We start from the raw sequence: 21,735 nt of genomic DNA, 5'->3' as shown, positions 1-21,735 counted from the left end.
GCAGGGCTGGCACGGTGTCCCCAAGACCCCCCACCCGCGCCTCCGACTTACCTGCCATCTGTCCGGTCTCTGAAGCCTCCTCCACCTCCTCTCCGGCCCCGGGAAAAGGAGGGACGGCAGCTCTTCACACAAAAACGCGGGCTGAGACCCGGGGCTGACGCCGGGAGGAGGAAGGGAAGGGGAAGGGGAGGAAGCTGGCTCCCCCTCACACCGGGGGAGGGGCTCTAGACGGAGAAGGTGAACAGAAGGGGAGGGCAGGGGGTTGCCTCTGGTCCTGAAAACACCAGCTTATTAAAATCACATCTCCTCCAAGAGGCCTTCCCGGATTAAGCCCTCTTTTCCGGTACTCCCTCTCCTTTCTGCGTCGTCTACGCACTGGGATCTGTGACCTTTAGACATTCGATAGTCAGCCCGCCCTCAGGCCCACAGCTGTTCTGTACATATCTGTGATTTAGTTTTGTTAATGTCTGTCTCCCTCTCTAGACTGGGAGCTCCTCGTGGACAGGGAACATGTCTATCTGTTGTACTCTCCCAAGCGCTTGGTGAAGTGTTCTGCACTCAATAAATTGGTGTGTGTAAGGGTGGTAAGAGGTGTCCACTTGCTCCCATCAGATGCCATGTCCGCACTAAGTCCCCAGACGAACTGGGCCGTCCCTTTGGGAGGATGAGCAGAGGCGCCCCGCCACCTCTCCCCGGTGGCACCGGCAGGAAGAAGACGCTCAGGGAACCCACCGACAACCCCGGGCGGGCACCGGGACCCTGGTGGACAAGGACCCCGAGAGAGAGGAGGGCAAGTGGGCTGGTGCCCGAGGCCTGTAGCAGTTCCTCCCGTGAGTGCCAAACACCAAAACGCGAGTGAGGTGGGACGGGCTCCCAAGTTCACACCTTAGCATAGATAGAGCCACGCTCTACGATGCCCATCTCCTCCATTCGAGGACAGAGATGGGGTCTTCGCTCCCATCGCCTCTCCCACCCCCGGTTCAGTACAGTGTCCCGCGGACCAGTGCTTCACCGTACAGTGCTCGGTGCCGGCAGAAACCTAGAGGCCAGAACTACAGCCCCAGCCCTCCCAGCTCCGTCCAGCCCAGGCAGCGCTGATGACCACACAGGCAGCCAGGGAAAGGGGTTTATTTCTACTGTGACCCAGAAAGCCACACCCGAGACAAGTTACGAAGGGGCCACAGGTTAGTGCAGGGGGGTGGGGCGAGACGGGTCGGAGGAAGCAACGTCCGATCGTGATACAGCAACATCTCCCACACCCTACAATCCCTCCAACAACCAGCAGCCAGCCCCGACTCCCATCCCACTGGCCCCTACCACCCCGAACCCTTCAGGGACCCTCAGCTTGGGCCCGGGAGGGCGGTTCTGAGGTCGGGGTGCTAGGCCGGCGGGGCGCATCACATGGGTCGCATGGTAGACGGGCCCTCCCTAAGCCAGGGGCCCGTAAGACAAGGCACTAAGATCGAGGGAAAGGAACAGGGCCATTCCGGGACTGATCAGTCGGACACCGGGCGAGACCCTGCAGCCGGGACCGAAGGCACATGGAACAACCCCAGTTCTTTGGGGAAGCTGGAGGGCGGCGGCGGCGGTGGCAGGAGGCTGCGGCCTCACCCCCGGAGGACGGCACGGGCTGAGCGAGGCCCCAACCTCCTGGCAGCCCCGGGGACTGCAGGGGGAAGTGGGTTCGAGCCCCAGATGAGGGCAGCACCCCTGGTAGGGCTGGGCAGAGACTGAGATCTCCCCATCCCTCCACAGAGATCGGGCTGGGGGTGGGATCCAGGCTACTTCCATGTTCAGAGGGCGAGAACCTGGGGGCATCCCCCACCCCCTACTGCAGCAGGCACGATCAAGACCACCAGCCCTCACCTTTTTCCAACCAGCAGATGCAGCGAAGCCCCCTTGGCTGCCGGCCGGCCCCGGGCCTAACGGCACCATCCAGGGAACACCTCCAACCCCTCAGCTCCAGGAGCACTGTAGCACAGGGGAAGGGGCCGAAAGGTCAGTTAGAAAGCCATGTAGTCCCAGCACCATTACCATGCTGAATCACAACCCTCCTTTTGGGGAGGGCAGAAGGGTGCAGCAGAGGGGAGGGGGCAGGTTGGGTGTGGGGGCCGGGCAACCCACTTCTCTCGCACAGGGGGGTGAGGAGAGGCAGAGCGGTTGCCCAGGCCCACCATCCCTGAGTCCCTTGCAGGCCGGGGGTCAGTTCCTGTGGCCTAGGGTTGAGCCAGCCCAGCCCACCACAATGAGGACATGGGGACCCACCAGGAACCAGCTGCTGCATGCTGGCACCTCCTGCTCCCCTATGCACGTGAAGGATAGGCAACAAGGGCCAATGGGCACACACAGTCTTCATCAAGGCCAGGCCCAAGCCCACAGACACATGAGGAGAAGGAAGAGGGGTTAGGAAGGGGTGAGAGGCCACACTGAAGTGTTTAAATCCATATCAGCTACAGCGCCAGCACTGCTCTGGCCTTCTGTCCTGTCCTGAGCAGCAGGGCCCCAGGCCCATCTGTGTCTCCCTGCAGGGCAGAAATGAAGAGAAGGGAGCTCGGGTCGGGGACTCGTGGTGCTGTGGGACAGCTTTCAAATAGACGTTGGGGTGGCTGCCGCTGTCCAATGGGAGCTGGAGGGCTGGCATCAGGCTCCAGGCCTAAGCGGGGCTCACCCATATCCAGTGTGGCCTAGGCCCGAGCAGCCTCCCTGCCCACAGCAGGTAGGGAAGGGCAGGCAGTCAGATGCCCACAGATGCCAGAATCTCCCTCCGGTCAGGGTCTCACCTGGAACCCCGGGTCCGGAGGGTGGGTGGCCTTCCGGGGATTTGGAGGGGTGCCCTACGTCACAGCTGGGAGCTCCGACCTCAGAGCTTGGTCTCGCTGAGGACGATGTTGGCTGTGACGAAGAGGAAACAGAAGAGGGCCCAGGCCAGCACAAAGCCCACCCAGAAGGTGTGTCGGAATGGGGAGGCGTGCCGGTTAGGGGGACCCATGCCAGCCGCCAGGCGGCCGTCCCTGCGGCTGCAGTAGACCAGGAACGCAGGGATGACATACTGGATGCCGTTGCCGGCGTAGGCCCCGGTCACGCCCACCAGCGCCTCCAGGTCGTGGGTGCAGAAGGCCACCAGGATGGGGGGCACCAGCGTGATGGTGGGGAAGGCCACGCGGTCCACAACCCAGGGGTACGTGCCCCCCTCGCGATGGAACAGGGTCTTCCAGTTGTTGCGCAGCGTCACGGCGATGATGGGGAAGTTGGTGCTGATGGTGAAGACAGGGAAGAGGCCCAGGAAATAGCGGAGGAGGGGCAGGCCCACGACGTCGCTGCGGGCGAAGTTGAGGGTGTACATGTCCATCAGGGCGTCGCCGCGGAAGCAGAAGATGGCGGTGAAGGCCAGCAGGCTGTAGAAGGCCAGGATGAGCCCGTAGTCCAGGAGCACCAGCAGGGCCAGGTGGCGCTTGGACGAGATGGGCGTGATGAGGGAGGGCAGGGAGTGCTGGCACATGAACGAGTAAACACACACCCCGAATAGGTTGCGGACACCCGAGAGCTCGGCCAAGGGAGGGTGGCCCTCGCCTTGCCCGCGCCCGATGCGGGTCAGGGCCACGATGATCATGATGACGAATGCTAGGGAACGAGAAGGTGGGTGGGTGAGTGGAGATGACGGAGGGAGAGCTGGGTTAATTGGGAGCAGCGGTTCAGGCTAGCACACTCCCTCTGCTGCTCCTTGAGTAGTGGGCCCTCTCCGCCTGTGCCAGATCTTCCACCCCACAGAGCTGACTGGTTGGCGAGAAGATGGGCACGGCAGTGACTACCAGGAGGGGCAGGCTCTCACCTTGATGTTGGCATAGTTACCCACCCAACCTTCTCCCTGCACCCAAGCCTAAGGGTCATTTCAGCCCACCTCCCTCTACTGCAAGAGCTGGGGAGATGGGACTCGGGGGTCTGAGGTCTCTAGGGAGGACAGGCTGTCAGCCTGCTCAGTGTGGCTGAACCAGGGTCACCTACTGGGCAGAAATATGTGGTGAGGGACCGAGACAGCCCTGGGGATGGGGCAGGGTGGCCGGGGACTGTTGCCACCTGATAGGGAGGGTGAGCCACGATGAAAGCTTTTAAGTGTTTCGACTCTGAGCCAGGTTCGGGATAATGAGATCGGACCAGCCTAAGAGGGAAGGAGAAAAGGGATCTTCTCTCCATTTCATAGGTGAGGAAACTGAGGCCCAGAACGTGTAAGTGATTTACCCAGAATCACCCAGCAGGCCAGTAGCAAAGCCAGGATCAGAAACCCGGTCTTCAGATTCCTAGTTCCACCCTCTTTCCACTAGGGCAAGCTACCTATTACCCCCATTTTACAGATCGAGCAACTGGGGCATAGAGAGCTGCGGTGACTTGCCCCAGGTCACCCAGCAGGCCAGGGCAGAGCTGGGACTACACACAGACTCCTGGCCCCGCGCTCAGCCCACCACAGCAGGTCGCCTCTCCCGAGTTCCATCACCGGGCTCTTGGAGAGCACGGAGTCAGGCAGCCAAACTGGTCAGTCCAGGAGGCGGAAGCTTGGCAGGTGAGAGGTGAGGACTGGGACGGAGACTGGCAAACATGGGGGCTGGAGGCTCGTCTCAGGGAAGGATCTGGGAGGGATCGCAGAACTGGATGGGTCATCCAGTTCTCCAGTTGTCTTCCCCATGCCACACAGGGCACGGCAGTTGCCCGGCTCTGGAGGTGGTGGTGGTGGGGGGGCCCACACCGGCCCCACCTCCGAGTGGCAGCTTTAAGGGGATGCAGTATCTGGGCTCTGGTGCCAGGAGAGGCTTGGGAGCCCCTCCCCAGCCCTAGGCAGCTCCCGGTTTCTACAAAATCACCCTGTTGCTCCAAAATCTCATCCCTAGTGATAAAGCAGGACAGGACAAAGCTGGCAGGCATGAGGGACGCGCAGGGCTTCTGGGAGACTGGGCCCAGCTCCCGGGGGGCAGTTGCTGGCTCCCCCAGCCTCCCCCAACAGATGGCAGAACAAATCCCTAATTAAGCACCCATGAAGCTCTGGTACAGCACACTGATTGGAGACTTTCTGCTTCCTCCACCGCCCCAACTCCTCCCAGCCATCAGCACATCCTCCCCGGGCTCCTCAAAGGGTGGGGGGGGCAGCAGTACGAGGAGAGGGGTTACTCAGGGCAGATAGCTGCTTACAGAGGAAGAGAACTCCTAGAAGTTTGGCAGAAAGGACTCACCTGAGAGGGGGTGGTGGAGTTGAGTTCCCACTCCTCAGTCTAGGGTTCTTTTGGGGGGCATAGGCATAAGGGATCAGAGCAGAGATCACCGCTTCCAGGGTGACCTGAATGCCGGGGGGCCTGGATGGGGCCTCTATGTCCCACAGGGTCAGGGAGGTGAGGCAAAGAGGAGAGGAGGAAGGGGAGCAGCAAAGGGGAGGAGGAGACGCAGGAGGCCACAGGTCACTCCTGCTCTCGCTACCTCACTGCCTGGGGCAAAGCCCGCTGCCACCGTTGCTCCCTGCCATCACTGCCTCTGTCACTGTGGTGAAGGAGTTTCTAATGGTCCATCTTTTATCGGCAAGGGACATTTTCTAATGAGAGATTTTTCCACACCCCAGTGGCCACTGGCACAGAGGCAGAGAGTGGCTCAGCTCTGCCTTAGTGGTTTTACACTCCAGTGAGCACAGGGTCCATGCGACCCAGTCATCTGCCACTGATTGCCGGTCCCCAGCCCCTAACCCAGCTTGTCAGAACTGTGGGGAACTGGGAGCCCTGGCCTTCAGCAACCTGCTCTGATCCGGACCTTTCCGCCCTGGCTGGTGGCCTTTTGCTCAGCACAGCACCTCTCCGGACCTCAGCTCCCCACTCGCTAACGGCAATCCTGTTTCCCGGGGGCAACTGGGGAGGCGGGAGAGAGGGTGTGGGAGGGCTGGGAAGGAAGTCACTATTGCTGGGCGGGGAGGGCAGACAATCACCCAGCAGGAAGTCCCCGGGGTGGACAGGCAGGGTGACAGGACAGCTCTGTGAGCTTGTCAGTGCTCCAGACTCCCCCACGCTGCCTAACCTGGACGTTATCACCTACAGGTCCCGGTCACTGTCCTAGAACCCCCTGCTTCACTTACAGGTCCTGGCCACCGCCCCGACTCACCGATCCACCTCATCAGGGAAGTCACGATCTGCAGGTACTTGGTTTTCTGCACGTTGAAGAAGGTGAAGGGCCCAAGGAGCAGCGTGAATGCAGCCTGGGAAGGAAAGGGAAGACCCGAAGGATAGAATGAAAACATGAACATGCCCCCAGATCGGTCAAACTCTGCAAGGGGAATACCTGTTCAGCTCAAATCCCGTCCCAGACTCAACAACTGGCCCCGGGCTTCCTGCTGACTCTGGTTCCCAGCACCGGCTGAATCAGGCATAGGCCACGGAGGGGCTGGTGTCTGTCCATCATCCTAACTCTAGAGCTATGCTCCTGGGACTTAGCTCTGGGAAGCTCAGGGTGCCACGTTGGGTAAGGACATCTCCCAGTTTTATCGGGCAAAGGTGGGTCTGGCTGGGGAGCAGCTGGTGCCCCCTCCAGCACCCACACAGGCTGCCCTGTGGGTTGGAGAGACAAGGAAGCCAACAGGGCGGGTCTAGAGAAGAAAGGGGACAGAGAGGGCAGAAGTGGGGCAGGAAGAGCCTTCCTGGGTCTGATCTGTCACTTAGGATGGAAGGGAAACTCAATACTGCCCATTAGGCATTCCCAATTCACTCCTTCCAAACAGCCCAGGAGACAGCTCTGATTAACATGAGCCCCAAGTCCCTGAACCCCACCAATGCCAGTGGCACCCACGTGGGCCATGCGAGGTCACCTTGCGAGGCCGGGATGAAGATAAGGAGGGAAGAGAGATCTGGGGGCACACATTGGAGCTCAGAACCCCCGGCTCCCACACAGGGGCAGTCCGGATCAAGCCAGAATGAAACTGCTCCCTGTATCCCCGTACCAGCCCCGCGGGGAGTAAGGTGGATGTGTTTAGGAGCCACATGCAGCCTCTTATCAGGCCCATTATCTCTGGCGGAACCAAGGCCACTGAAGGCTCGGGTGCCGCTGGGCACGACCGCCTGAGTGCACTAGGGCCGGATAGGGAGGACTTGACTTCTTGGAAAAAGCAGAAGGGGTGAGACAGTGTCATCGAGGTCCGGCCAGAGGGAAGACCAATCCAACAACCCAAGCCTTGGGGACGGGGAGGAGGAGGCTGGCTCTGGGCTCTGTCCCCCTAGCCTCCCTAGTTCTGCCCCTCTCCAGCCCCACAACTACCTGGTCTCTAGGATGACACGGACTGGCAGAACCCGATGGGGGAGGGGAAGGTCTCTGATCTTGTGCGGGGGGCGGAGGGGCATGTCCCACTCTTTCCTCAACTCAGGCTTTGCTCTGCCGAACACTCAAGTTCCTTTGCACCAGAGCCTGGGGTTCAAACGGATCAAGGGGAAGGCCAGCAACAACCATCTCCTCCGAATGTGGGCTACCGGTACCGCCCAGGTGCAGGGCTGCAGGACCTGCACTCGCGATGACGTGGGCCCCAACTCTGTCCTGGCAGACGCGGGCAGACTGCGGAGCACCAGCCCCCTCCTGGGAACTACTGAGCTCGTGCGTCAGAGGGAGCAGAGACAGAGGGGCCGACGAGGCCGGAGATAATCACTGAGGAACAGGTGTCCTCCGCTAACAAGGACAGGCCAGACCCAACCAGACAGGGAAGGGGAGGAGGCAGAGACTGAGAGGAAATCGGTATCTTTGGGCCCTCCTAGAGGAGTGGTTCAGGCCCTCGTGCTCACCACTATTCAGCTTTCTCCAAATTCTCAGCCCCACCCTATACATCCTGGGCATCGGGGCCCTGGCACAACAGGCACACTGGTACCAGTGGGGCAGAGAAGGTGGCAGCAGAGAGGCCGGGGGCCAATTGCAAAGCCATGCCCTCTCACCCTTCCCGATGTACTCTGCACTGCACACAGCCGGTGCTCAGTACATACCAGCATTGCTGGCTACAGCCTGAGTCTCAGAAGTGTGATCTCCCCATCTTCTGGCCAGTGCCCCACCCCCTAACCTGGGCCATTGCAAACCCCCGTCCTAGGTGCTTAGAGTTCTCCTGACCCTGTGCCCACACCCCTAAGGCTTTGTGAGCATGCTCAGCCCCAAGGACAGAGCTCAGTTCAATTCACTGCTCTCAGTGGAGAGGGCGGGGGGTGAGAGGCTCTTCTTCTAGCCCGTGGACAGGCGGGTGCCTGCTCAGTGGTCGCCCCAGGCTCAGCAGAAGAGCAGATGGCCCTTGGCCGCAGGAGGCCTGCCAAGCACTCGCTAGGAAATCTGGTCTGGGGGGAGACATCAACGTTGAGAAGACGGAAAAGCAGGGACCGAACCCACGACACCAGCCTCTCACGCCCCCAGTCCCGGCTCCACGGGGAGAGGGGGGAACAATGAAGAGGTAGGGCTGGGAAGCTGGAAAAAGGGATCAATGAGGCTGTTCCCTGCTCCCCGCAAATTCTTAGTAAACTTTGCAATTTGCTCTTCCAACCCCAGCTGGCCTAAAGGGGTAGGAGCTCCCTTAGCGGCTGCCCAACACTCTCCCAACTCTGGGCCAGAAGCCTCTCTCCCCCCGATACCCACGAGAACCCCGGCCACATGACAGTCTCAGTGAAGATGAGCAGGAAGGTCTGGGCCCCATCCCGAGCCTCCCAGGGGGTGGGGGGCGGCTAGACAGAGAGGCCATGTTGGGACAGGTAGCCAGCAGCGGCCAGAGCCCCTCTCAGCAAGAGCCAGGGTGGACTTGCTGCTCTGCCCCTGCCAATCAATCAATCGTATTTACTGAGCACTTACTGTGTGCAACACCGTACTTAGCACTTAAGAGAGTACAATATAACAGTAGACGTGTTCCTTGCCCACAATAGGTGACTGAGGACCAGGTTCCTCAGAACTGTCAATCAGCACAGATAAATTGAGATGGTAACTTGCGTGCATTCCCCCACCCCTCCGCTCCCCCCCAACCCCTACATAACTCTCTGTTCTGCACAAAATAACCCAGAGCCTTCGGAAGTCTTCCCTCAAGCCTCTCTCCAAGAGGTCCGAAGGGTTTTGGCTCCCGAACCCCAGACCGGCCACCCACAGGGCTCTTCTTAGCTGCCTCTCTTCTTTTCCGGCAGGAGCGGAAAGGGGAGGAGGTGGTCTCCTGGGGAGACCGATTTGGGTTCCTCTATCAGCAGCAGGTGGCCACCTTGGCACCTCCTTGGCCCTCCTCCTTCCGCACGATACAGCTCCCACCGTCCCTGCTCAGGGAGCCTGGAGATTGGGGTTGGGGGCGGCGAGAGGAGAATCAGGCTCCAGGAGCCCTGCAGAGAGGAGCTGCAGAGCAGACTGGCTCCGCCCCTGCCGGGCTGACGTCCGCCCTCGAAATAGACCAACACAGGACAGGATCATTCCGGCGCAGAGTAACCTTGGAGGTGGGGAAGGAGGGGAAACGTCTTCCCATCAAGCTGGCTGATAAACGAGCCTGACCATCCAGGTAGGGGATGGAATGGAATGAAAGGCCAGCTCCTGGGGGAGGACAGCACTCTTCCAACCGGATCCTGGACCCTGGACCCCTGAACTGTGGGCAGCCAGGGGTGAGGCTCCAGGACCCCCACCTGTGGGATCTGGTCTGGAGGTTCCCGGGGCAGGTGGGCTACCCTGTACTACAGGTGAAGTTGTAGGGCCTCAAGCACCATGAAACCACCGCGCACACGCAGGCACAAACACCTCCCGAGCCAACTCCCAACCCGGCAGCCCCCTGCCTCAAAGCCTACCCCCATGAGACTGGTCCTGGCTGGTTTCAGACGACCCTGGGGCTGGACGGTTCCCTGGATCCCAAGTAGACGACGCCTGATAAATTCTCTGGTTGACTGATTATCTCCCCGGAAGGGAGGAAGCTAGCCGGCACAGACATTGGCTCTAGTGGCCCTTTGATGCCCCAGCTTAGAGTGGCTGGGAGGGAAGGGGGCCTTGGGATTGGATGAGTGCCCCTAGTCCAGGGTCCAGATCTGCTCTCCCTCTGGCCCTTTCCCACCAGCACTGGCAGTGATAATTAGCTCCGCGAGGGTGACCATGACCCCCGGGGCCAGGGGGTCTCCTGGCCTGGCCCCAGCCTGGTGTCGGTAAAGCCTCCTCAGCTAGAGAGGGGTGGTGGATTTGTGCCTGAGCCCAAGAGGCACCAACAGACCAGTGGCCCTCCCTGGAGTTGAGGCCAGGCAGGGGGCAGTAGGGCGGTCCCTAAGGCCCTTAGGTCCCCTGACCTGGGTCAGGAGCTGGTCCAGGAGGCACCACAGGTGGAACCTGGTGGGCGAAGGGTGGGCTGCCGGGGGCCCCTTGGTTGAGGGGAGGGGAGCCAAAGGAAGGTACGCTCGCTCGAGGCTCCCTCGGTCGCCACAAGGGCCCAGCAGGGGCCCGCAACAGGCTCTTCCCTACCCCTCGAGGCCACTTGAACAAGGGCCACCTGGGGGTCAAGCCCTGTGAGGTAAGACCTGTTGGCCAGGAGTTCTCAGTGGGGTGGCTTTCAAAGCTCCTGTGTTGCAGAGCGGGTCGGGCCAGCAACAGCAGGGAGCGGGCTTACGGCCCATGAGTTGGAAAGGGGAATGTCCTGCGTGGAGAAGAGTTGGCAAAGCCTCTGGTCAAGTCAGTTGGGTTCCAGACCTTCCATTTCTCATAACCCTGACGAGTGGGGCAGAGAGTGGCAGAGAGGGGCATGGCCCCTGCCCCTCACTGTGGCAGGTAGGAGCCCCTGAGGGCAGAAGACCCCAGGTCCCTGTTTGAACTTCACGGTGACTCTAGCAGCATGCATGGCCGAAGCAAGTGCCCAGTGATTGTGCCAACACTCAGGGGTGCCAACTTCTCCACTTGCCTGGAACTCACTCCAGGGTCCCTGATGGGGAGGGAGGGACTTGTTCCTTCCCTGAGAGTCGGGGAGACCCCCTGCCTGCCACCACCACTCGACCAGTGGCTTCAGGCCGAGAGCAACTCCACTCTGCCATCTGCGCCACTGCCCGCTACACCAGGTCATGTTGGGCTGTCCGCGATCCACCAGAAGCTGCCACCCACAAGGAGGAGGGCCACGCCCCTTGGCAAACAGCAAAAAAGCCCCGCGGCCCTCGGCTCTCATGCCAGGTGCTCTTTAACATGGTGTCCAACAGTCAAGTGCCAGCAGGTCCCTCTGGTCCTCCAGGGCTGGGCTCCTGGGCAACTGAGGGAAGGGAACAAGGGAGGACTGGCACCCCAAATCTCAGCTTCTGGAGGCCCAGGTTGCAGGAGCCAAGGAGGGACTGACCCTCGCTAGTGGTCCTGGGAAATGCACAAACTACGCAAGCCAGTTCTGGGGGAAGCCTCTTCCTCCTTGGGGAAGAATGCAGCCATGGGGGAATCCACAGCCTGTCAGAGGAGGGGCTGAACCCCAGGGCATGGACCCTAGCAGGCAGACCCTAGCCCCAAACCCGGCAGCCAGACTCCCGCAGCCATCCACCCACCACCCCTTGTGGACTCAGGGCATCTAGTTTTACCAGAATTGAGCCCAATGCCTGGGAGCTGCTGGCAGTGATGGATGAGCACCCGCTGAGGGAGGCCTGCTCGGGGAGGGGAGATGTGATGGGGCACAGGGGGCCGAGGCAGAGTCTTCCAACCCAGGCAAGGTCTACAGTCCTGAACCAAGAGCAACCACATGTGGCAAGAACCGTGCTAAACGATCCAACGAGCCAGGGAGGAATGCTGCTGGCCCAGAGACCCGGGGCTCGGCTCCCCACAGAAGGGGTTGGGGCTGGATCGTGCCCAGCCTGGGCGCTGCCTTTCAAAGTGCCCATGGGAGGAAAGGAATGCTCCTTCGGCCCATGCTCTGCTCCCTCACCCCATCCCGATGGGTCGGATTGGGAGGGGCGTCTCCAGCAACTCTGGCCCTTTGAGCAATGGCAGCAGCTGTGGTGGGGCCCCCCCCCACTTCCAGAACCTCCTCACAGTGGGAGTGGGGGTGACGTAGGCAGCTTTGGCCGCGCAGCCGACACCGCTGGAGGCTCTCACAGCTGCTCCGTGGAGTTCTCCGCCCCCCACCCCTCCCCGTGCCGGTCACAAAGGGAGCAGCACTGACTCCACGGGCTCCATCCGCCCCTGCCACAGCTCAGGGACCTCCCCTGGGGAGAGAGGGGAGCCGGGGGGAAGGGGGCTTTAACACCCAGGTGGCAGAGCCAGCTGGGTCTGGCGCACCTCTGGCGGGTGCAGAAATTGAGATGGCCGCCCACCTCCCGCCACAGGCCCTGGCTCACTCTCCTACACCAGAGAGACCAACAGAGACCCGCTTGCGTGGTCCCAATCCATGTGGGAAGGAGCGGGTATGGGGAAAGAATATTAATGGCCACGGCAGAGACGGAAGGGCACACTTCTCCCTAAGGTGGCAGCGGCAAACCCTCCCCTTTCCCTGTCTGATCTCTCCCTGTCCAGAGACTGTGCACTCTAGTGGCCCACAGTCCTCCCTGAGAGATACAGCGGGGACGTTCATCCATCCTTTTTCTTGAGTCTTCCCGTATTAGGGGGTGGGGAGGACTGGGGGATGGGAGGAGGGGTGGGGAGGACTGGGGGATGGGAGGAGGGGTGGGGAAGACCACCCTGGGTTACGCCATGAGCTAGTGGCGGTGGGGGCAGTACACCGAGTTCTGAACCAGGTGAATTATTTCTGGTAGCTCCTGCTGGCCGCTTCTCAGGCCCAAGATGAAGGGAAGCTGCTGGCCAGCCTGACCTCACTGAGTCCCAGGCTAGCCCAAGACATTCACCCTCAACCCCCAGGCCTGTCCAGCAAGGAAGCCAGACCCTTCAACCACAGGTGGGACGCCAGGGGAGACCTTAGGGGCCCCCAAGTGTCTGCGGGGGTTGAGGGGTGCCCGGGGATCAGGCTGCATCGTCCTCTCTGTGGCCAGGGTCCTGTGGCCCCAGCTACGCCCTCGCCTGCCCCCACCCAGCTGCCAAGGCCTCACCAGGTAGATGCGGTAAGCGTCAATCCTCCGGACAGGGCCCCAGCACTGGTCGGTGTCGTTGTGTTGCTTGCCATCTTCCACGCTCAAGGACCGGTTCCCACGGTCAGCTGCCCCGGCACTGCTGGGAAGTGGAAGGGCACCAGGGTGGTCAGCTGGGTCCCTCCCACTGCGCCCTGGTGGCGATTTCTCACAGGGCAGATGCTGCGGTCAAGGTGACGGTCTCCCGGGAAGTCGGCTGGCGTGACCCAAACCCTCAACTTCTACTCATCTAGTGCTACCCTGACTGGCCTCCAGCCCGGGGAGATGGGATGGCAGATGGCAGAGAGACTGCTCTGCCCTCACTGAGTCCGGTGGTAGCGGCAGGGACAGAGAAGGGACTCAGCTGGGGTCAGAACCAGGAGTCCACGGTCCCTGCCCCTGCGAGTGCACACCTGTCGCTGGGCCAGGGGCCATTCCGGGAGCTCTTACCAGGTAACCTGCATGAGTGAGACGGGCACAGCTGCAGCATAGATGGCCAGGTCCCCATACAGGTAGATGATGATGCACACGTAGAACAGGTTGACACCCACTGGAAGAGACAGCCCATGGAGTCAGCCCTGGGAGGAGGGTGAGAGAAGGGCCCCTGCAGCTTCTCCCGTGACCCCTGGCCACTGGGCAGTGGCAGAGGTGGGGAAAGAAGGCCAAGGAGGGCCTGGCCCAGAGACAACCAATGGCCATGGGCCTGCCCAGCCCCCTGGTCCTGTTCCCCAGCCCACGGCTTCAGTGGCCTCAGTGATGGTGTCTTCCACATGGCTCTCCCCACTGACAGCCCCGGTTGTTCCTTCAGACTAAAATCTCAGGGCGTTTCAGCCCTGCCCACAATCCTCTCTGATCTCCTTCTCTCCCTCCCCTGCACAGTCCTGGGGGAGGCCCACACACTCACCAAGCTCAGGACTCAGATTTCTCTTTGGCCCCAATCTCCTGTCTGCCCCTCCCGCTGCCATGGCTACACCCTCCGCCCTCCACCTGCCAATGGGCTCCGGGCTCAGTTCCCTTTGTAACCTGCCCCTGGCCTATGGGATCGATAGTTCCGTGACCGGACATGGAGATGAAGGATCAATGACTTCCCGTGAGGGTAGGGGGTGATGGACGGGACCGGCTCATCTGATCCCCACTAACGGCCCTGGGTGTGCGTGGAGGACACCAGCTCTTCAGCTAAAGTGACACAGCCCCCCCGCCCCTACGGGAACCAGACACCAGTTTTCCCCCCACAACTCCCCTCTGTGGGTTCTTGAGTCCTCTGGCTGGGGCGGATCAGCCTGTAGACAAAGCCCCGTCTTGAAAATACCTATCGGTCCTAGGGCCACCAAGAAACCAGAGGGTCTAAAGGGAGGCAGTGGGTTTCGCCACTCACTGGAAAGCCCCCAGAGGGCAAGGACCGTGTCCTTTGGCACAGGGCTCGGCCCCCAGGGGTGCCCGCTCAATACCATCGCTAGATTGACAGACTGACCTAGAAGAAGCTTCCCTGTCTTCTTCCTGATTCGTTTTCAAGGGCACCTCTTCTCCCCCCACAGCCCCCCCAACCACACACACATCGGTGCGCTCTCCGAGCAGACGTCTGGGTTTCAGCCGAGGGGTGGGAGGGAGCAGGGAGGGGGAGCAGGAGTGGGGAGGGGGGAAGAACCAGGCCCAATGCAGGTATGGCCAGGACTTGCTTTGCGGTCAGCATTTTTTTCTGGGCTAGGGACCTTCGCAGCCATTTAAGAGGCTAATTTAGAAATACGAAGGGGGTGGACCCCTCCTGGGCCTCTCCTACTTTCCAACCCCAGGGCCCACGAGGGACTTCAGTCCCAAAGAGGATCCCAGGAAAAACCCTCAGGCTCGGAAGGGAGACGAAGGGGAGGGTCCAGCTGTGGTGTCCAGGGGGCAGTGGCCAGAGGCACAGAAAGGGAATGCAGCGGGAAACCTTTTGGGGCTGAGGGGTTCTCAGCAGCCCCCCTCCCCTTCCATAACCGGTAAACGGGTCTGGGCAGGATCCCCTCTCTGGCTTGGCTTCCCTGGGATGGAGGTGGGGGTCCCTTTAGGTGAGTGGGGTTGGGAGGCCCTGGGAGAGAAGGAGAATAGAGCCAGACTCTCTCTCCCTGGTCTAAGGACTCCAGGGACTGGACATGACTCCTGGAGCCTCCCTTCCTCCCTCCCTCCCTGTCCCCAGGCCCCCCCAAGGGTTAGGGGAGGAGAGATGAGGCTGAGTGAGGGGCGGCACTGTGGGCTCCTACCCCTGTGCTGGCCAAGACGGGGACCTACAGCACCAGGCGGGAACCGGGGCGCCGAGCTCCAGCCGAAACCTTGCTATGGTATCAGGGTTCCCTGGGGAAACAGAGTGGGGAGAGGCCGCGTTGCCAGGAGGGGAAGTCCTGAAGCTCCCCAGAAACATTCCAGATCCCAGACTCTCAGAGCCAAGGACCTCCTGACCATCTCAGGGAGGGTGGCGCAGGAAGGGAGGAGCGTCCTGACCTTTATTGAAGAACATGGAGGCCATCTGTCCCATCTCGACCCGGTCAGTGATCTCAAAGACGCAGGGAGGCCCTCGTCGCTCTGGAACCGGACAGAAACCGGACTCAGAGCAGGCCTGAGTCCTAAGTTTAGAAAAGCTTTTTTTGGGGGATGATGTTGGGCTCTGAGGGTCCGGACTCCTCTGCTCCTTCCTGTCGCCCCCAAGTCAATTCCACGTCCTAGGAAGCTTTCTTGGAGGAGAAAGGTGAAGCTAAGAGCCTTTAGGTAAGGGCAGGGAACCAGCTCCCCAACCCCTTCCCACCCAGAAACCCCAGTGTGGCAGAGGAGTGGGTGAAGGTTGGCGTTTCTCCTCCACAGCAGGGAGGGAGCATAGGGTGGGGGACTTACGCACGGACAGGATGGGTCGAGTCTCCGACCTATCGAAGCTCCCCGGGGCGAGAGGGTCGTCATCATCGGAGGTTGCGGAAGAGGAGTCTTTATCGTCATCTTCCTCCTCCACTTCATCCTCCTAGGACACAGGGAGCAAGCGAGGCATTGTCTACTAAGGGAGTGTCCCATGGCATCAACCCCTCAAGGGGTCCCAGTGCCCCACGGGTCTGTCCGGAGATCCCAGGGGGGGCTTCCGGAAATGAGAGATGGCTCTAGCTTGGGACACTTCTCCCCACGACTTCTTGAGAGGGCTCAGGCTGAGGGCCTCTCAGAGGAGGGGCTGCCTGTCCCTCTGTCTGCCTGGGGCGGGACACAGACAAAAGCAGGCTCGGACAGGCCTTGGACAATTAACCTGACACCTCCATCCATCCCCAGGGGCAGAGAGTGGGCCGTTGCGCTCAGTGTCGCAGCCCGGACTTCCAAGCATGCAGGGTGACTGGCAGTTAAACAGGCACAGCATCGTCAGCCCTACAAGGTCCTGCTCACACCGGAGCCTGAGGGCAGCGGCGGGACTGAAAAGCATGAGCGGGCACCCCAGGCAGGGCCACGGGACAGCACCTTGGGCCGGGGGATCAGCGGTGGGGCCGCGGCCGTCTCCCCCACCTTATGTCTTTCCATTCTCTTCCAGCACAGCCGTGCGTTGGCGGCCGCCATGGCTTCCATGACGAATGTTGTGGTCATGTAGCTGGATGGGAGGGAGGGAGGGAGGGAGAGAGGGAGGAGAGGTCACCGGGAGGTTACCAACGGGCTAGAACCGGCCCAGTCGGGCCTATCGGGTGGAACGGTCGACTCCGCCTGACCCGCCGCTCCGCGGACCGAGACTCATTAACTTCCTAAATGTCGACGTAGAAGGGCTCCCACCCCCTGGCCTTTTGAAAGTAAAATAAAAATCAATCTTATTTAGAAGCCAAAGTGATTTTTAGTGCTCTGCAGACTGGACTCATTGATCAAGTTCAAACGGTAAATGAGGCTCCAGGAGCCACGACGCTGCCTGGTGCAGGCTGGGCAGACGGTACCGCAGTGATGGGGGGATGGGGAGGGCCAGGACTCCACACTCAGTGGGCCAGGGACCCCAGGCCTCTCGGCTACCAGAACTCCCAGCATGAACTGGGGGACGACGGGCTGTCGGCTCCCCCTTCACGGCCCGTTCTTTCTGGCCGCTGGGCTCCCTCACCCGGCAGAGAGCCCAAGAGGTACCCCGATCCTGGTCCCCCACTGTTTGCAGCACCCCTAATTCCAATCAGTGACTGCAAGGAGTGAGGGTCCTCCTGTCCCCGGCACAGGTCCTTATCAAAGGGACCCTGGATGTCTGCCACCTCCAAAGGACACTTGGGCAGCCCTAGGAGGTCAGTTGGGGGTCACTGGCTCCAAGAGCAGTCCAGCTTGTTCCAAGCCCAGCTCCCGACTCAGCCAGCCCCACAGGATCCCGCAGGAGGCACTGGACTTCTGCCGGCTTCCAAGTGCCCTACACCTGCCTTGAGGCCTGGTTACTCTGAGACCCCTTGATGGAGGGAAGAGCGCCAGTGCTCATTCAACCCCATCGATGGGGCAACACAGCCCCTCTCGCCAAGGCTCGGGCCCCGACCGCCACCGCATCTCACCTCATGAAGCCCAGGAACACGAGGAGGATGAGGCTGACAAGCCAGCCCGCCGTGGCAAATGCTTTGGGCATGGTGAGTGCCCCAGTGCCAACGATCAGGTTGAACATGTAGACCAGGCCGACCTGCGGTTGGCAGAAAGGGGGCATTAGGGACTAAGGAGCAGGCCCCGGAACCGGACTCGTTGGCAGTAGCGCTATAGGGCCTGATCTATTTATATATTATCTATCCTAGGATTTAGCACTGTGCTTGGCATGTGGTGAGTGCTTAACAAATATGATAATTATCATTATTTTGGATCTACCCCAGTGCTTAGGACTTGCAGGACAGGGTCTATGTCCAACTTGATTATCTTGTACCTACCTCAGTGTTTAATATAGTGCTTGGCACACAGTAAGTCCTTAGCAAACACCACAGTTATTATAAGTTAGTATTGCTTATTCCTATTACTTTCCACGCGGGTTCACTCTGACCTTTCTCTGCTGGGGAAGGGGACTGGACCAGAGATTTAATCATGGCTCCTGGAGGCCACAAAGACAAAGCCACCTGCAGAAGGACAAAGGGCAGAACCTAAAGCCAAGGAGCGGTCAGCCATTCGCTTAACTGTGCTTCATCAACTTCTGCATATCAGGACTCCTCTACTGACTCTCAGCAGCTCCCATCACGCACAGCCATCAAGATTTCACAATTGCCTCAGCTGAGGGGGCAAAACCTCCGGCAGATTTTGCTGCTGTCAGCACCAAAGGGTCAAACTTCCACAATCACTCTAGACGACTGGAGTTGAGCCTCTGGAAATCAAGTGGGGGGCCACATCCTATGGTCGGGAACCCCATCTGGGCCACCTGGGAGGTACCTTGGCTAGTGGAGCCTGGGGACTCTGGTGCTGAACTATGGTAAAGGTCAGAGGGCAAACAGGCACAGGGTGGTGGAACTTCAAAAACCTGCTGTGGCAAAACATTCTGCAAAGAGTAATCCCCTTGAGGCTCGCAGAGTTAACTGTAGGCTGGTTTTGTTAATCTGGGAACAGAATGGAGGTTTAAAGGGCTTGCTGGCTAGAGGTCCAGCAGTTAGTCAATCAAATGGTATTTACTGAGTGCTTTGTGCAGGGCGCTGTGCTAAGTGCTTGAGAGGGTACAACAGAGTTGGTAGACATGTTCCCTGACCTCAAGGAGCTTACAATCCAGATGGACTTAGGGAATTTCTAGCAAAACCAGCCACGTACAGGAACTCCTTCCTCAGAGCTAATTTCAGCCTCTAGATTGAAAGCTACTTATGGGAAGGGAACATATTTACCAACCCTATTATACTGTACTCTTCCACACGCTTAGTACAGTGCTGTGCACAACTCCATTACATTGCATCCTCTCAAGCACAGTACAGTGCTCGGCACACAGTAAGTGCTCAATAAATATGATCAGCTATGTGGGGATCACTGCTGCTCAGAGTACCGGGACCCTGGTCCCTATTCCACCCTGTCCCATCCCACCCTTCCTCCTTCCCCAAGGTGTCACTCGGATAGCCCGGTCTCCAGGTGGCTGAGGCCAGGCCAGGGCCTGAGTGGTGAGGATGCTGCACGGCAACAAGTTGTTAGCTTTCTGAGTGTGACACTCACGTAGGGAGAGTAGAGTTCTCCGGGCTCCGTGATCCCTCCGGCCATGGTTGGGGTGGGCACGCTGGACTGGAGAAGACAAGGGGGTCGGGGGCTCAACCCCTTCTGCTGACAAGAGCAAAGGGAGCAAGATCAACGACCACGACGGATTTCCCAAGGGGGACAGAACTGGCTGAAACAGCTACGGATCCCCTGACCCCTGGGATCTCTTCCCCCTCGCTGGCCCCCGGAGAAACTGTTTCAGGGCTCGTCCTTCTACTTGCCACCAGCCTCTCCCCACACGCGAACTTTCCTTCCTCTCCGAGGCCTCTCTCTTCCTTCTGCCCCTCACAGGACTGCTTCTCCCTAATCCTAGCTTTGACACATCTCTCTTGGAGAGACGAGGCGGGAGGAGAGGGGGAAGTAAATGAGTGCTTAGTACAGTGCTCTGCACTCAGTAAGTGCTCAATAAATTCATTCAATTGTATTTATTGAGTGCTTACTGTGTGCAGAGCACTGTGCTAGGCGCTTGGGAAGTGCAGGTTGGCAACACGTAGAGATGGTCCCTACCCAGCAGCGGGCTCACAGTCTAGAAGGGGGAGACAGACAACAAAACAAAACATGTAAACCAAACAAAGTGAATAGAATAGATATGCACAAGTGAAATAGAGTAATATGTACAAACATATATACAGGCATCTACCTATCCTAGCCTATCTACCCCCTACAGCCCCTGACATGTAGTAAATGCCCCTCAAAATCATCAGATGATGATGATGATGGAATGTCGTATTTACTGAGCGCTTACTGTGTGTTGAGCACTGTACTAAGCACTTGGGAATAGGATAGTATATAGTATATTACACTATAGTATAGTACAGAAAAGAGAAGCAGTGTGGTTCAGTGGCAAGAGCCCGAGCATTCAAGTCAGACGTCAGGGGTTCGAATCCCGCTCCACCGCTTGTCACCTGTGTGACCTTGGGCAAGTCACTTCACTTCTCTGGGCCTCAGTTACCTCCTCTGTAAAATGGGGATTAATCAATCGTATTTATTGAGCACTTACTGTGTGCAGAGCACTGTACTAAGCGCTTGGGAAGTCCAAGTTGGCAACATATAGAGATGGTCCCTAGCCAACAGTGGGCTCACAGTTTAAAAGGGGGAGACAGAGAACAAAACCAAACATACTAACAAAACAAAATAACTAGAATAGATATGTACAAGTGAAATAGAGTCACAAATATGTACAAACATATACATATAAACAGGAGCTGTACGATTAAGACCGTGAGCCCCACGTGGGACAACCTGATCACCTTGTAAATTCCCCAGCGCTTAGTACAGTGCTTTGCACATAGTAAGCGCTTAATAAATGTTATCATCATCATCATCAATCGTATTTATTGAGCGCTTACTGTGTGAAGAGCACTGCACTAAGCGCTTGGGAAGTCCAAGTTGGCAACATGTAGAGACAGTCCCTACCCAAAAGTGGGCTCACAGTCTAAAAGGGGGAGACAGAGAACAAAACCAAACATACTAACAAAATAAAATAAATAGAATAGATATGTACAAGTAAAATAAATAGTCATAAATATGTACAAACATATACATACATACAGGTGCTGTACGATTAAGACCGTGAGCCCCACGTGGTACAACCTGATCACCTTGTAAATTCCCCAGCGCTTAGTACAGTGCTTTGCACATGGAAAGCCCTTAATAAATGTTATTATTATTATTGTCATCATCATCATCAACCGTATTTATTGAGCGCTTACTGTGTGCAGAGCACTGTACTAAGCGCTTGGGAAGTACAAATTGGCAACATATAGAGACAGTCCCTACCCAACAGTGGGCTCACAGTCTAAAAGGGGGAGACAGAGAACAAAACCAAACCTACTAACAAAGTAAAATAAATAGAATAGATAGGTACAAGTAAAATAGAGTAATAAATATGTACAAACATATATACATATATACAGGTGCTGTGGGGAAGGGAAGGGGAGGGATGGAGAGGGGGACGAGGGGGAGAGGAAGTGTGGGAAGGCCTCCTGGAGGAGGTGAGCTCTCAGTAGGGCCTTGAAGGGAGGAAGAGAGCGAGCTTGGCGGATGGGCGGAGGGATTGGGGGCATTCCAGGCCCGGGGGTTGATGGCGGGACAGGCGAGAACGAGACACGGTGAGGAGATTATTATTATTAAGGGAGAGAAGAGGGGGCGGTCAGGGAGCTTCCCGCCCCAGATTCTCTTGTTCCCTGGCCCGGCCTCTCCTCTGGGCTCCCCCTCGCTCCCGTCCCGTCCCGTCCCGTCCCGTCCCTTGGCCGGGTTTTTCTCCCTCCTGCCCGCGGCTCCGGCTCCGGCTCCGGCCTCCGTCACCTCCGACAAGCCGAGTCCCGCCGAGCCCCGAGGCGCCGCTCTCCGCCGGCCCGACCCGCTCGTCACGGCGCCTGCGCGGCGGCCCGGCCCTTCCGCGTACGTCACTGGAGGGAGGCGGGGTCGATGGCGCCGATTGGAGGAGCCGGGGAGGGGGGCGGAGCCTCGTTGAAAGTTGCCCGCGTCTGTCAGCGGGGCGGAATCGATCAATCAATCGTATTTATTGAGCGCTTACCGGGTGCAGAGCACTGGACTAAGCGCTTGGGAA

General features: G+C 59.0%; 1 protein-coding gene across 1 annotated transcript; it reads right to left on the bottom strand.

Annotated features, from left to right (window-relative positions):
* Positions 1 to 1,118: 1,118 nt before the first annotated feature.
* TMEM104 (transmembrane protein 104) lies at positions 1,119 to 21,522 on the bottom strand. The gene is made up of 10 exons (XM_038741996.1): positions 21,471 to 21,522; positions 19,125 to 19,226; positions 17,516 to 17,637; positions 16,518 to 16,599; positions 15,873 to 15,993; positions 15,486 to 15,566; positions 13,461 to 13,560; positions 12,993 to 13,113; positions 6,130 to 6,223; positions 1,119 to 3,621 (listed from the first exon to the last, which is right to left on the bottom strand). The coding sequence occupies exons 2-10, from the start codon at positions 19,167 to 19,169 to the stop codon at positions 2,861 to 2,863; spliced, it is 1,527 nt and encodes a 508-aa protein (XP_038597924.1). The 5' UTR covers positions 19,170 to 19,226; positions 21,471 to 21,522; the 3' UTR covers positions 1,119 to 2,860.
* Positions 21,523 to 21,735: the final 213 nt, after the last annotated feature.

The sequence above is a fragment of the Tachyglossus aculeatus genome, unplaced genomic scaffold (assembly GCF_015852505.1).
Source record: "Tachyglossus aculeatus isolate mTacAcu1 unplaced genomic scaffold, mTacAcu1.pri SUPER_34, whole genome shotgun sequence".
Taxonomy (NCBI): domain Eukaryota; kingdom Metazoa; phylum Chordata; class Mammalia; order Monotremata; family Tachyglossidae; genus Tachyglossus; species Tachyglossus aculeatus.
This window is presented reverse-complemented; position numbering and strand designations above follow the sequence as displayed.

What these genes read in the sequence shown, in the direction of transcription:
- TMEM104 (XM_038741996.1), bottom strand. Translation starts at nt 19,169, where the DNA reads ATGGCCGGAGGGATCACGGAGCCCGGAGAACTCTACTCTCCCTAC. An exon ending in GTGTTCCTGGGCTTCATGAG is followed by an intron (nt 16,600 to 17,515) that starts GTGAGATGCGGT and finishes CCTCCCATCCAG; the next exon opens with CTACATGACCACAACATTCG. An exon ending in TCACTCATGCAGGTTACCTG is followed by an intron (nt 13,114 to 13,460) that starts GTAAGAGCTCCC and finishes TCCACTTCCCAG; the next exon opens with CAGTGCCGGGGCAGCTGACC.